Genomic DNA, 12,118 nt, shown 5'->3' on the forward strand with positions numbered 1-12,118 from the left:
TTATTTGTCTACTTTAATTTACCATAAATCATTTTTAAAAAAATTGTCAGTTTAAGAATGTCATTCCAATACTATCCACCTTTTTGCACATGGCAGGCTTGTCGTGCCAAAGGCCATAAACATCCTTTTAGGTTATAGGATTCATTCCTTTTATATAAACATAAAGCATTCTTCACTTGCTCAGATATAGGGTAGTGAAATGCATTTCAAATGTTATGATCCATTAGAAATAGCTCCACTGTCGCCTCCCATTAGTTCATATGTTTATCTGTATCTCACTACAACTAATATGGGGGAGATATTTGAGGATGTAATTATGGACTGTGTTTAAATGGCCTACTGTGACATAATCTATCATTGGTTTTTCAATTTTCATTAGTTACTTACATTTTGAATAGAGCATCTGACAGACATGTCATTGAACTCTGAGTTAAAGAGGAGTTTGTTAGAGGGAGAATATGAACTTCTGGTACTGTAGCATTGGAATTTACTATTCTGTTTTTATTTTTTTTTATGCCTTAAAAGACACCTCTTAATGTTTGAAAATGTAAAAGAGCTTTTCTTCTTCCTACTTCATGGCAGCCATTACTTGTAGGTTTATATCCCATCCTCCTATTGTTAGACAGGAAGATTTTCCCCTCCTTGGGACCGCCCACTTAGGGTATATAGGCTCACTCTTCCCCTTCCTCCTTAGTCTGTTTTCCTGTCTCCTAGTACAGACAGTGTGGGGAAGTTTGTTATTATAGCAATGCAGAGGACTTACCTCAGTGACTATCCAGTAAATATGCCTTTTGGAGCTGTATTCTGGAACCGGGTCGGCACCCCGGGGAGAGGCTGATGTGTGTTGCAGAATTATGGGCCCATGTGTTGCGCCCGATTTCATTGTGTCGTTAGCGCTACTCGCTGTGTTTCCTAGTCCCAGCAGCTGTCCTGTATCCCTGTGGGGTTCGGTGTGCGGAAGTGCTGGAGATCGTTGTGGCAGGCAGCTATGTGGGAGACTGTTGGCGGTGGGCAGAAGTGCCTGTGACGTGGCCGTTGCCAGAGTTCTGTGCATGGACGGTCTGAACATGCGTCTGCCCCAGGTGTGAGCACCGAGTGTAATGGAGTTGCTTTGCCCTCCACAAAAGTCTGACCTGGAGTGATTCTGTGCCTAGCAACATGGATACGAGCCTTCTCCCCAAAAGACTGTATGTGCCCAGAAGAGGTAAGTCTTCATAGAGGGCATTTTTCCTATGTAATGCTAGTTAGGGTGAAAGTTCTATCTATTCTGCTTTGTGCTCCAGCTTGGGAGACAGGAAGAAGATTTGTAATGCTGGGCGTACACTATATAGTTATCTGTCAGATATCTGCCCAATCTGGATGGTTGCAATGAAAATCTAGTATATGTATGGGAGCAAATGACAATTGTCTATTTGCTCACAAACACTGAATAACAGACAAAAATTGTCATTCAGACTAATTCGTTAAATCAAATGAATTTAACCAATTTGTCTGAACAATCATTTTTGTCCGTTTTCCAGTGTTTAAGACCATGTGGTCGATTGTCATTGGCTCCCGTACATTACCAGATTTTCATTCCAACCAGCCAGATTGGACAGATTTCTGACCGATAACTATGTAGTGTATGCCCAGCATTAGAAAAAAATCTGCATATATTTGTCCTGCATGTGATAACTGTTCTCTGGTAATCCGGATTCTAAGGTTTGCAATGATTGCCAGAGAGAACTACAACTGTTGTTAATCAGTCTACAGCTGCTGGACTTAATGGATTGGGTGAAGACATCCTTTGTAAAGCTGGGCATACATGTCCAGATAAAATGCCTGTCAGACCGACAGACAGTTTATCTGGCAGCCTGCCAACCGCAGATGTCCTCGGCATACACTGTGAGATCTCTCACAGTGTATTTGCCCGACGTCTGCGCTCCGCCCCCGGGGGAGGAGACATTTCCCTCTTCCTTCCATGGGAAGGAACACAGGAAATGTCTGTCTGTCAGCCGCGGCTGGGCATACACTGCCCAATGCGGCCGACATATTACCCCATAAATATCGCATTGGACGGGCATGCTGGACAATCCAGCATGCCCGACCGAGCAATATATTTAACACTCTGTCCCCCGCACACACTACAATTAACGGGGCAATCCGCAGATATCGGGCAGATCGCCCTGATAATTGTAGCGTGTATGGCCAGCTTTTATGCTGGGCATACACTATACAATTATCTGTCCAATCTTGCGGGTAATGAAAATCTGGTAATTATGGGAGCAAATGACAATTGATTATATGGTTTTAAACACTGAAAAACAGACAAAGTTGATTGTTCAACTTGGTTAAATTTGTTTTATTTAACCAATTTGGGTGAATGTCCATTTTTGTTTGTTTTCCAGTGTTTGTGAACAAATGTTTGATTGTCATTTGCCCCCCTACACTACCAGATTTTCATTCCAACCAGCCAGATTGGACAGATATCTGACAGATAATTGTATAGTGTATGCCCAGCATAAGGAAGAATTTATGGAGTTGCAGAGATTTAAAAATATATAGGTCACAAACTAGTTTGGATTTTGACTGAATAATTTTTTGCCAGAATTTATGCTTGAACGGGTGGTGCAAAATAGCTATAGTGAGGAATCTGCATATTTAACTTAGGATCTTGTGGATAATCTAAAAAAGTATATAGAAATTAATGGATTATAATGACTATGGAGATGTGGAAGATTAACTGTTTGAAGACAGGTATAAAAGAAGCAGATATTTCTCGATACATAAGATTATGAAGGTGATTATGTATAAAGAATGTTGATAACATCCGGGTATCCTTCAATGACAATCCATTTTTAACTTGGGATGCAGCAGTTTCTAAACTTGTATGTAAATACCATTCCTCTTGCTCTTGAAGATGGGGCAGCACAGATGGCGTAAGGGTCAGCATTGCCTCCTCACAGCACTAAGGTCGTGAGTTTGGTTATCGTGGCCCTGACTGTGTGGAGTCTGTATGTTATCCCTGTGCTTGTGTGTGAAGCTCCTTAAAAAAAATGCCATAGCTCAATGGCAGCCTCTGAAATCTGGGGTTGCGATAGCCTTGGTCTCTCGAACTTTTGAGACTCTGGATATCTGTTATGAACACAGACTTGGAAGAGAAAATTGTAAGACATTATTTACAGAGAAGTCTCTAATCTATAAGGCTATAAGAATATCTGTGTTAAGCCTCACGTGACACATTGGATATGGCTGCAGGAGTGATGGTGAGAATGACTCTATGGCTATGCTCTTGGGCCGCTGACGTACATAAAAAAACCAAACCTTTCTTTACCCTATTTAGGTTCCTTGCTTTTTGGTGATAAATTAGAAGTACGTATCCTTTGCCATCTCCTAAACAACAGTTTAAGGAAGCAAGAAGTTATAGACCTTGGCGGCAATATAGTAGCAGATATTCTGCAGGAATGTCAAGGCCTTTTGTCAGTCCAGTTGGAGAAACAATCCAAGGCAATGACGATCAGGGATCCCTAACACACTTGTCAGATAAAGTTGTACTGCAGGGACCAGACTTTTACAAATGTGCCAACCGGTGTAGAATTACTATTCAGAACGAATGGGTTCTGGAAGTAGTGTCTCGGGGGTATCGGATGGAATTTTCAGAAATCTAAAAAAAAAAAAAAAAATGTTGAAACAAGAGTTTGAGGTAACTTTGGAAGTTAGGTCTCTGCAAAACAGTTTGGAGAAAATTATTAAATCAAAAAACTTAGAATTTGTCAGTTTTTGGATAGAAAGGAAAGGTTTAAGTTCTCTGATATTCCTGTTAGAAAAACCTTCTGGAGGATTCAAAACAATTATGGATCTCAGACAATTGAACACATTGTGAAGTTAAAGAAATTTCATATGGAAACACTGAAATCCATTCTGACGGGCACAATGCAGGAGGACTTTCTCGTGTCAATAGATCTAAAGGATGTCTATTTCCATGTTACAATTGACAGAAAACATCGAAAGTTGCTGAGAATTTGTTTCCAAGGGAAACTTTTTTTAATTTACCTGTCTTCCTTTCGGTCTGGCAACATCCCCGAAAAAGTTTACTTAAGTCCTGGTGACTCCTTAAAGCTCATTTGAGAAGACAGGGAATAGCAATCTGGTAGTATTTAGACGATCTGCTAATTGCTGGGAATGGTACAAAAGGCAGGCAGTAGACAGAATGATAGAATTCCTTAAATGTCATGTTGGGTTATAAACTGTGATTAAAGCCAGTTAGATCAAGACAGCAAATTCAATTCCTGGTTTTGCAGGTAGACACTCTAAGATTGCATTATCAGACAAATGATGCAAAAAATTTAGAACAGATTAACCTCTTTCATTGTTATGCGACACAATATCGTTACGCCTTGGATCAAGTCTGTTGGGAATGATGTCTTCTGCCATAGATCTAATCCCTTGGGCAAGATGGAGGATGAGAAGGTTGCAGTGGAGCATACTTCAATACAGCAGACAGGGGTTTCCTCTGTCTTCGCTAATAAGCATACATCAAGACACAAGAGATTCTCTATCTTGGTGAACAAGTACAGATCTAAAACTCCAGAATAATACCATTATCCGAGACTCTGTTTTTAGTTTTAACCACCGATGCAAGCTCAACAATGTGGGGAGCGCACCTGCTGCAACCAAGTCAGCAAGGAGACTGGACTACTCAAGAGAAAAGGATGGCCTCAAACCAGAGAGAAATGAGGGCAGTTTGGAATCATACTGATATTGTCTGGAGGTAAATCTGTAAAATGACCTCAGGATAGAAGAAGCAATAACTTGCTTCTGAAATCCGTTAATAAGAAGACCTCCTCTAAAGATCGTTTCGGATAAGGTGGCAGTAGTGGCTTATCTGATCTGTCAAGGTAGCACCAGAAGTCAACTTCTAATGGTAGAGGTGTCAGGAAGTCTGGCATGGGCAGAAGAACACCTCAATTCCTTGTTGGCTCTTCACATACCAGGAAAGACACTGTTGTTGCAGATTCCTCAGCAGACACCAGGTATTAACGCGGAGTGGGAGTTGGATGCGCAAGTATTCCAGAACATGTTAGTAAAGTTGGTCACCCTCAAGTAGATTTAATGGCGACACATCACATCAAAATGCCAAGCTACCACTCTTCTTTTCCAGATACCATACCATGTGCTGAGAACAAGTGGAATAGATACATTTCCCTAGTATGGAACCTCAAACTGGGGTATGTGTTCCAATGATTGTAAGTTTTCAATGATTGCCCGTGGAAAAATCAGAGAAGACAGAGTGGAGGTTATAACCGTTCTTCATATTGGCCAAGAAGAGTATGGTTTCCAATGTTGGTGAGAATGGTGGTGGGAGACCCTTGGATTCTGCTGATCACACCAGGGCTGTTGCATCAGGGTCCATTGTTCCTCCGAATCTCCAAATCCTTTGTTTGATATGTGGAAATTAAACGGGAACTACGAAGACAGAAAGGACTGTCTGAACAAGTGGTACAATTTCTCATGAAAGTAAAGGGGCCTATCCATTACACGACTTTGTGAACATTCCGACCAAAACCAGGAGGTTTTTGTTGCATTCTTTACAAAATTATGTAATGGATAGCCGGCAAGGACCAGCGATGTGCATGCACGCTGGGTCCTTGCCAACATCGACTATCTACTGAACATGCCCGTCAACCTGACGACGCTCGTCAGGTTCGGCATGTTCAGAGATAGGTGGTCTGACTCCTGCACTGAATGACGTTCAGTGAACGCCGTTCAATGCCGGCACCGCACCTCGGCGATCTGAAGGTCTGAGCGCTAGACGTTCAGTCTTTCAGGTCGCCTAGTGGATAGGCCCTTAAGAAAGAAAGTATCTTCAGATATCTATTACAGAATCTGGAAAACCTTTGCACTCCGGGTAGGTTTGAGATATGATGTCATGAAGACTGACAAGCTATAAGTGTTGCAGTTTCTGCATGATGGATTTGAAAAAGGTTTAGCGATTTCGACCATACAAATTGCAGCATGAAGTGTGTTGCTGGATAGTAGATTATCTGAGGAGAATCTTGTAAAATTTTCTCTCAAGTGGTGAACAGAATACGACCTCAAATTAGGTCTGTCTTACCCCCATGGGACTTGCATCTAATAATGAATGCACTAATGATATCTCCGTTTGAACCATTACATGAGATTCCATTATTATTACCTGGCAGGTTGTCTTTTTAACCGCTATTACTTCAGCAAAAAGAGTTAGTGAACTACAAGCATTATGGGCAACAGAGCCCAACTTAAATATATTGCCAGACAAAGGTGTTCTGAAAACAAACACAAGTTTTTTGCATAAGGTAATATCAACATTTCATTATAATCAAGAAATAATTTTGCTTTTGTTTTTTCCGCAGCCGAAGGATGAGCAGGAGGAAAGATTGCATAGGCTGGACTTATTGTGAGCAATCTCTGTCTATTTGGTTAGTGTTAAAGAGTTTTGGAAAACAAAGCATTTGTTATCCTACATACAGGTGAAAGAAAAGGTGGGGTACCCATGAAACGGACAATAGCGAATTGCATCAAACAGTTGATCACGTTTGTATATGAGGAGAGTGGTCGTAAAGTTCCAGAGAATCTGAAGGCACACTCTACCAGGGCAATGGCGAGTTTGTGGGCTAGGAAGGGTCAAGGATCTGGGAAAGACATTTGTGCAGTGGCTACTTGGTCTGTTCATACTTTCACTAAGCATTATGCGTTGGATATTTCTGATGCAAACTTTGGAAGTCATGTCCTTAAAGGGGCATTGGCATAAATAAATAAATATAATCATTAAGCATGAAAATTTCTGTTGGACTGTTTTATTATCCCTCCCTATATTATGCTTTGCTATATCCCACAAGTAATGGCTGCCATGAAGTAGGAAAAAGTAACAGCAAATTATGTTCAACTGGTAATTCTGTTTCTGCGAGATACTTCATGGCAGCCTATAATATACCCTCCCTAAGTGTGTTTTTTCCCCAGGTACAGAATGTGTGGAGACACTCAAAAGACTAAGGAGGAAGGGGAAGAGTGAGACTATGGACCTGATTCAGACCCGCTTGCTAGTATGCGTTTGCTCGTAGCTGGCCGATTTTCGCATTCTGCGCATGCGTACGCATCGCAGTCCGCGAACCAGTGCGAGAGATCGGGAAGCGTTCACTCGTTGCGCATAGACTGCCCAGCAAAGTGAGTGATAGGAGAAGCCATTTGTGGGTGGTGACAGGGGCTGGCCACTAATAACGGGGGAGTGGAGATGCGAACGCCATTTCAGAGGCGTGCATAATTAAGAGTATGGTTCATTGTACACGTCACCTGGCTGATTTTTACACTCAAGTGTTCGCAGTGCTTGCGACAGGGTATAGTCAACCTCAAGTGCTGCTTTCGCTTCAGATTTTACCCGATGTACCGATGGTTGCATACACGTCCTGTAGATGACGTGTACACTTCCTGGAGATGACAGGCTGGTGGGCGTCTACATACACAAAGCGATCGCACGCCAAAACATAGTGGGCGTGCTTATGCCGTGCGATTGCCTGCCTTGCTGGGTGTGTGCCGGATTTGCATATGCTGGGTGCGAGCATACGCATCTAGCGAGCGGGTCTGAATCGAGCCCTATATACCCGAAACGGGTGGTCCCTAGGGGAGAAAAAACTTTTTGTCTAACAATAAGATGGGATGTAAACCCACAAGTAATGGCTGCCATGAAGTATCTCGAAGAAACAAATTACCAGGTAAACATCATTTGCTGTTTTCTACTAAAGATTCACATAGGGGATACCTTTTGCTGTCAGTACAAAGAAACTGCCAAGGTAGCTATTCACCTACAGAGCAGGAGACTTTCTCGTATTTGACAATACATAAGAAATGCAATAAAATACTCTTATTACTGTTCTGGAAAGATGGGTGTATAGGCTTGAAACTAGTGTCTGGCCCGGTTCCCCATATATAAATAGGGAAAAAGTACTTTGTATACTGTGGCCATTCACTTTAAGGGACCATATAGTTTTTCTTTCAGATTAAGAGTTGCAAAGATCAAGGTGACACAGTATGTTAGCCATTTACCTGTACACATAACAGCAATAATTGAACTACATTCTTGAAAATATGCATATCTAATGCAGTGTAAATGGGATCACAGAACTTTATTTTCTAACGGTACGCTGATTTTAGCATAAAACAAGTATATAGTCTTTTTTGCAAAATAAAAATGAATGCTTTTTGATATGTATCATCTATACATTTTTTTCTCTCTTCACAGTTTGTATTGGCAGTGCTGGTACTGTCTCTGATTCTGCCAAAAAGCAGCCAATACATTAAGTGGATTGTGTCTGCTGGTCTGGCTCAAGTCAGTGAGTTCTCATTTGTTTTAGGCAGCAGAGCTCGCAGATCTGGGATCATTTCCCGTGAGGTGAGTACCGTGTATGTGCAGATTGTGGTAGTGCTGAAAAATATTGTCATGTATAGTCAATCCTATTGCTCTGCCTAAGTAATGGGATCTGTGTCCAGTTTTGGACACACGTGGACCAGTGTTGACTCCTCTTTTGTCAACAAACACGTGCCAAGCTGCAGGAATGACCCATGTGTATATAGCTTAAGACGAAGAGAAGGTTAAATTATTTCCATCAGAGCAAAAATCTGTAAATGTAGTGTGCAACTTTTTATAGGAGTCACATATGGTACATGACAGACAGGTAGGGTAGGATTGCTATATTTCAAAAATAAATATTCGCCGTATTCAATTCCAAAGGACGTGAAAACGCGTCCCGGCAAAACTCTTAACAGGCGAAAAGTGTTGTCAGAATTGGGGGAAATCAGCTTGACACCCCCCAAAAGATGCACTAACATTGGGGTTTAATCTAGATGTCCCCGATTAGACCTACTGTAGCTATTTGGGGTACTTAAGTGCTGTCAGTTTCTCCAAAATAGCGGCTTTGCACAAGAGGTGAAGAATAGCATTAAGCAGGTTTTTTTGGTGAAAATAAGTAGTCCTGTCACATTTGGGGTATTTGAAAATGGGTGCAAGCATGGTTAAAAATCGCTAAGGTCAAGCGTTAAGTTGCGCAAAAAACGCACCTTCAGCAAACACCTGCAATAAGAAAACACCTCCCCCATACTTGCAGATACCCCAAAAGTCTATTTCGCTAGTTTTTGCGTTTGTACCCCCACTTTGTACTTTTTCGCCATCATTTTCAAAGTGCTTTTTTGGGCTGTTCGTCTTTTTTAATTTTCTTTACGCAGTTATCCTTTGGGGGGGCTGTCCAAAGGGTACAGAGTGGTTTCTGCACCTTTAAGCCGCAATTCAGCACTTTTTTCCTCCGCGTAATCATAGGCAAAAAGTCTTTGCAATTGAATACGTCGAATAGTTTCCGCCTGGCAACAAGACGCAATCGGCGATACTTTTTCGCAGATCACGGCTTTTCGCATCTAATTGAGTATGGCCCTATGTATTAATACCTCAATATGTAATGATACTTCCATATGGAGGATGATGGATTATAGCAATGCAGTTAATAAGAACTTACTGATAGGTGCCTGGCAGTGTAATGTCCACGGTACTGGAGCTGGTGTGCTCAGAAGTTTTCAGCGTTGCACTGTTGACCGGTGTCTCTAGTGGGAGGAAACAGCCAATGGGAATGTATCTCACCAAAAGTCTGTGTTAGATCCTGACAGGTGGTGGTTTGGACTTAATGTGAAAGTCAAAAAGGATGATTTTAGGATTTCCATTTCTGCTCAATTCCCTCTTGGGGTGATAGACAGCCAGTGTACAGCAGGGAGAGCGCTGGTATGCTGTCTACATTATGTTTATCGGTTCGGCAGTTTGCCCAGTGTGTGGTCTACAGGTAGGAGGGAGCAACATATCTTTGGTAGAATGCAGGGTACTTCCGGGTTCAGACTGCTTCGGGCTCTTGACTGTTGGATGTGTAGTGGAGGGCATGCCTGCTGGACACTGTGACTGGACGCCTGGGACCACCAGACCGTACAGGAGCATCCTATACTCCTGAGTGGCCTCTTCTACCATCAGTGACAGATTGACGCTCCAGCCGCCCTCCCCATGAAACCAGGACATTTGGGCATCTCGAAGACTGTCTTCGGGACACAGACCCCAATTCCGGTACAGTCCCGAGAAAACCGGGATGTATGTTGACCCTAAGGTAGATGTGGGGTTGCACTGATTTTAAAAAGCATTCCATGTGTTTGTTAAACTTCACTTTGCTAATGGCTTTACATTTAAGGTTAGTTATACTTTAATTCCTAATATATCCATTATCCTGTAATGTCATGGCAGTATTTGGTAAACATTTCTACTTTCTTTAGTGTTTGTTTAAAGAATATGCAATCTAATTTCAGGTCTACCTCCTTATCTTGAGCGTGACAACATTAAGCCTTCTGCTAGCACCTGCCCTGTGGAAAGTAGCTATCACCAAATGTGTTCCAAGACCAGACAAACGTTTGAGCACTTGAGATAAACTGGGACTGCTGGTCAACTTATTTTACCAGCTTTTTCTCCAGTGTTTCTTGAGCCATGGACTTCACCGAAAACAATGTACCCCTTTGCTACAAGAACACTTCTAGAAAGCAAAGCTGGTTTGGGTCATACTCTACAGTCAGTACTGGAAACCTCACCATTTTCAGTCTTGGTCATTGTCCATTTTACCTAATCTCCAATTATGTACAATGACATCCTGGAGATAACCTTGAATAGTTCTCTTCCTATGTGCCTTTTTAATCTCAATCTTGTTTTAATTATTTTTGTTAAACGCAGTCTTAAAGTATTTTTATTGCACTTGTATACATGTGCTGTTTGCCAGGACTGATGGATCAAGGTGCAGGTAGATGAATAATGAAACATAGAGCAGTTTGAAGGGGTGGCTTGATCTGTTAAAATGAAAGGTAAACTCATTGTTATGTCTGAGGCATACTGTAGCTCTAATCCTAAATAAGGCACTTTGTTTACTCAGAGACAGAGCAGTGAATTATCTGCAATAATTTAATATGTGTACTTCTGCACATTCTACTCTGCCATTTCAATATTTTATATGAAGGGCAGTACATACTGGATTTATCGTTCTTTCTGTTGGTTTAATGTTTTATTTTGTGGTCTAAAAATAGGCAATACATTGTACTTATAAAATTAGTCACTTTGGCACACACTGCAAATATTTACAAGTATAGGATGTGTTTTCCAAAAACTCAGTATCTCTAAAATACTAAAAACTAGAAAGACTCTAGGAGTAAATAATTGCTTTTAATGGAGACATTGGCACTGGAGTTTTTTCCAAGAGTCACTTTGAGGAGCACTGCTAAACTATTTAATAAGGAAGGGACTGCCATATGTGCAATGTGCGGAAAGGCAGTGTTTCCAGATAAGGGCTTTTTTTCCATAAATTGATGCCTGATCCTTAAATTATACTTAACTGTATTTAAAATTACACTTAAATCTCATATTTGGTTTTTTTGTAATGCTTTGCAGAAAACCTTTTTTGTTGCACATATTTATGCCAGCTGTACTGTTGGTATGTTATAGTACTGTCTATTTACCCATTCCAGTTTCACAGGTACCATATGGAACAACAGAATGGTATTTTTTCAGAGAACACTAATGCTCTATTGATTGCTGCTATTTATTAATTTTTACAATAGGATAATGTATTTTTTAATCCGTTAATGAGGGCGTAAAAAGGACCAATGTTGGGTGTTATTTTCCTTATGTAACTGTCACATTATCTTACCTAGTTTGGCACTAGCCTTGGTGTTTTGCTATACATGTATTTTCCATGACTGTTAAATATTTCCCTCAGGTGGAGTGACATTTACATGGTATAGGTGTAATAAACGGTGGAAATACAATATTGCTTTAACAGTAAAGTAAGGGATGCATTTGAAGGATAAAATAAAACAAAATTAAAATGTTTCTGGCATTGTGCTATGCTTATTAGATAAAAAAACAAATGTACTGAATTTTAAATTTAAAGAAAATGTATGTAACAAATGAGCAACTATCTTCACAGTAAATAAAAATATAGCATGCCCAAACTGAAGAGCATGCTTAAAAAATTAGTTAGGTATTATATAATACGTACCATAGACTACTAACATTTAAAGACTACTTCCACATTTCTTA

At 40.8% G+C, this 12,118-nt stretch overlaps 1 protein-coding gene across 3 annotated transcripts in view; it reads left to right on the forward strand.

Moving 5' to 3' along the window:
- The window catches only part of SLC9D1 (solute carrier family 9 member D1), a 48,230-nt gene extending 36,322 nt beyond the window's left edge, over positions 1 to 11,908 (forward strand). For all 3 annotated transcript variants that reach the window (XM_088458648.1, XM_088458666.1, XM_088458658.1), the window contains 2 exons: positions 8,255 to 8,404; positions 10,345 to 11,908. In XM_088458648.1, the coding sequence (XP_088314774.1) occupies positions 8,255 to 8,404; positions 10,345 to 10,458 (264 nt within the window). In that variant the 3' untranslated portion in view covers positions 10,459 to 11,908. The remainder of the gene's footprint in view (positions 1 to 8,254; positions 8,405 to 10,344) is intronic.
- Positions 11,909 to 12,118: the final 210 nt, after the last annotated feature.

Source organism: Taudactylus pleione, unplaced genomic scaffold (assembly GCF_031769625.1).
Source record: "Taudactylus pleione unplaced genomic scaffold, aTauple2 ptg000041l, whole genome shotgun sequence".
Lineage (NCBI taxonomy): Eukaryota > Metazoa > Chordata > Amphibia > Anura > Myobatrachidae > Taudactylus > Taudactylus pleione.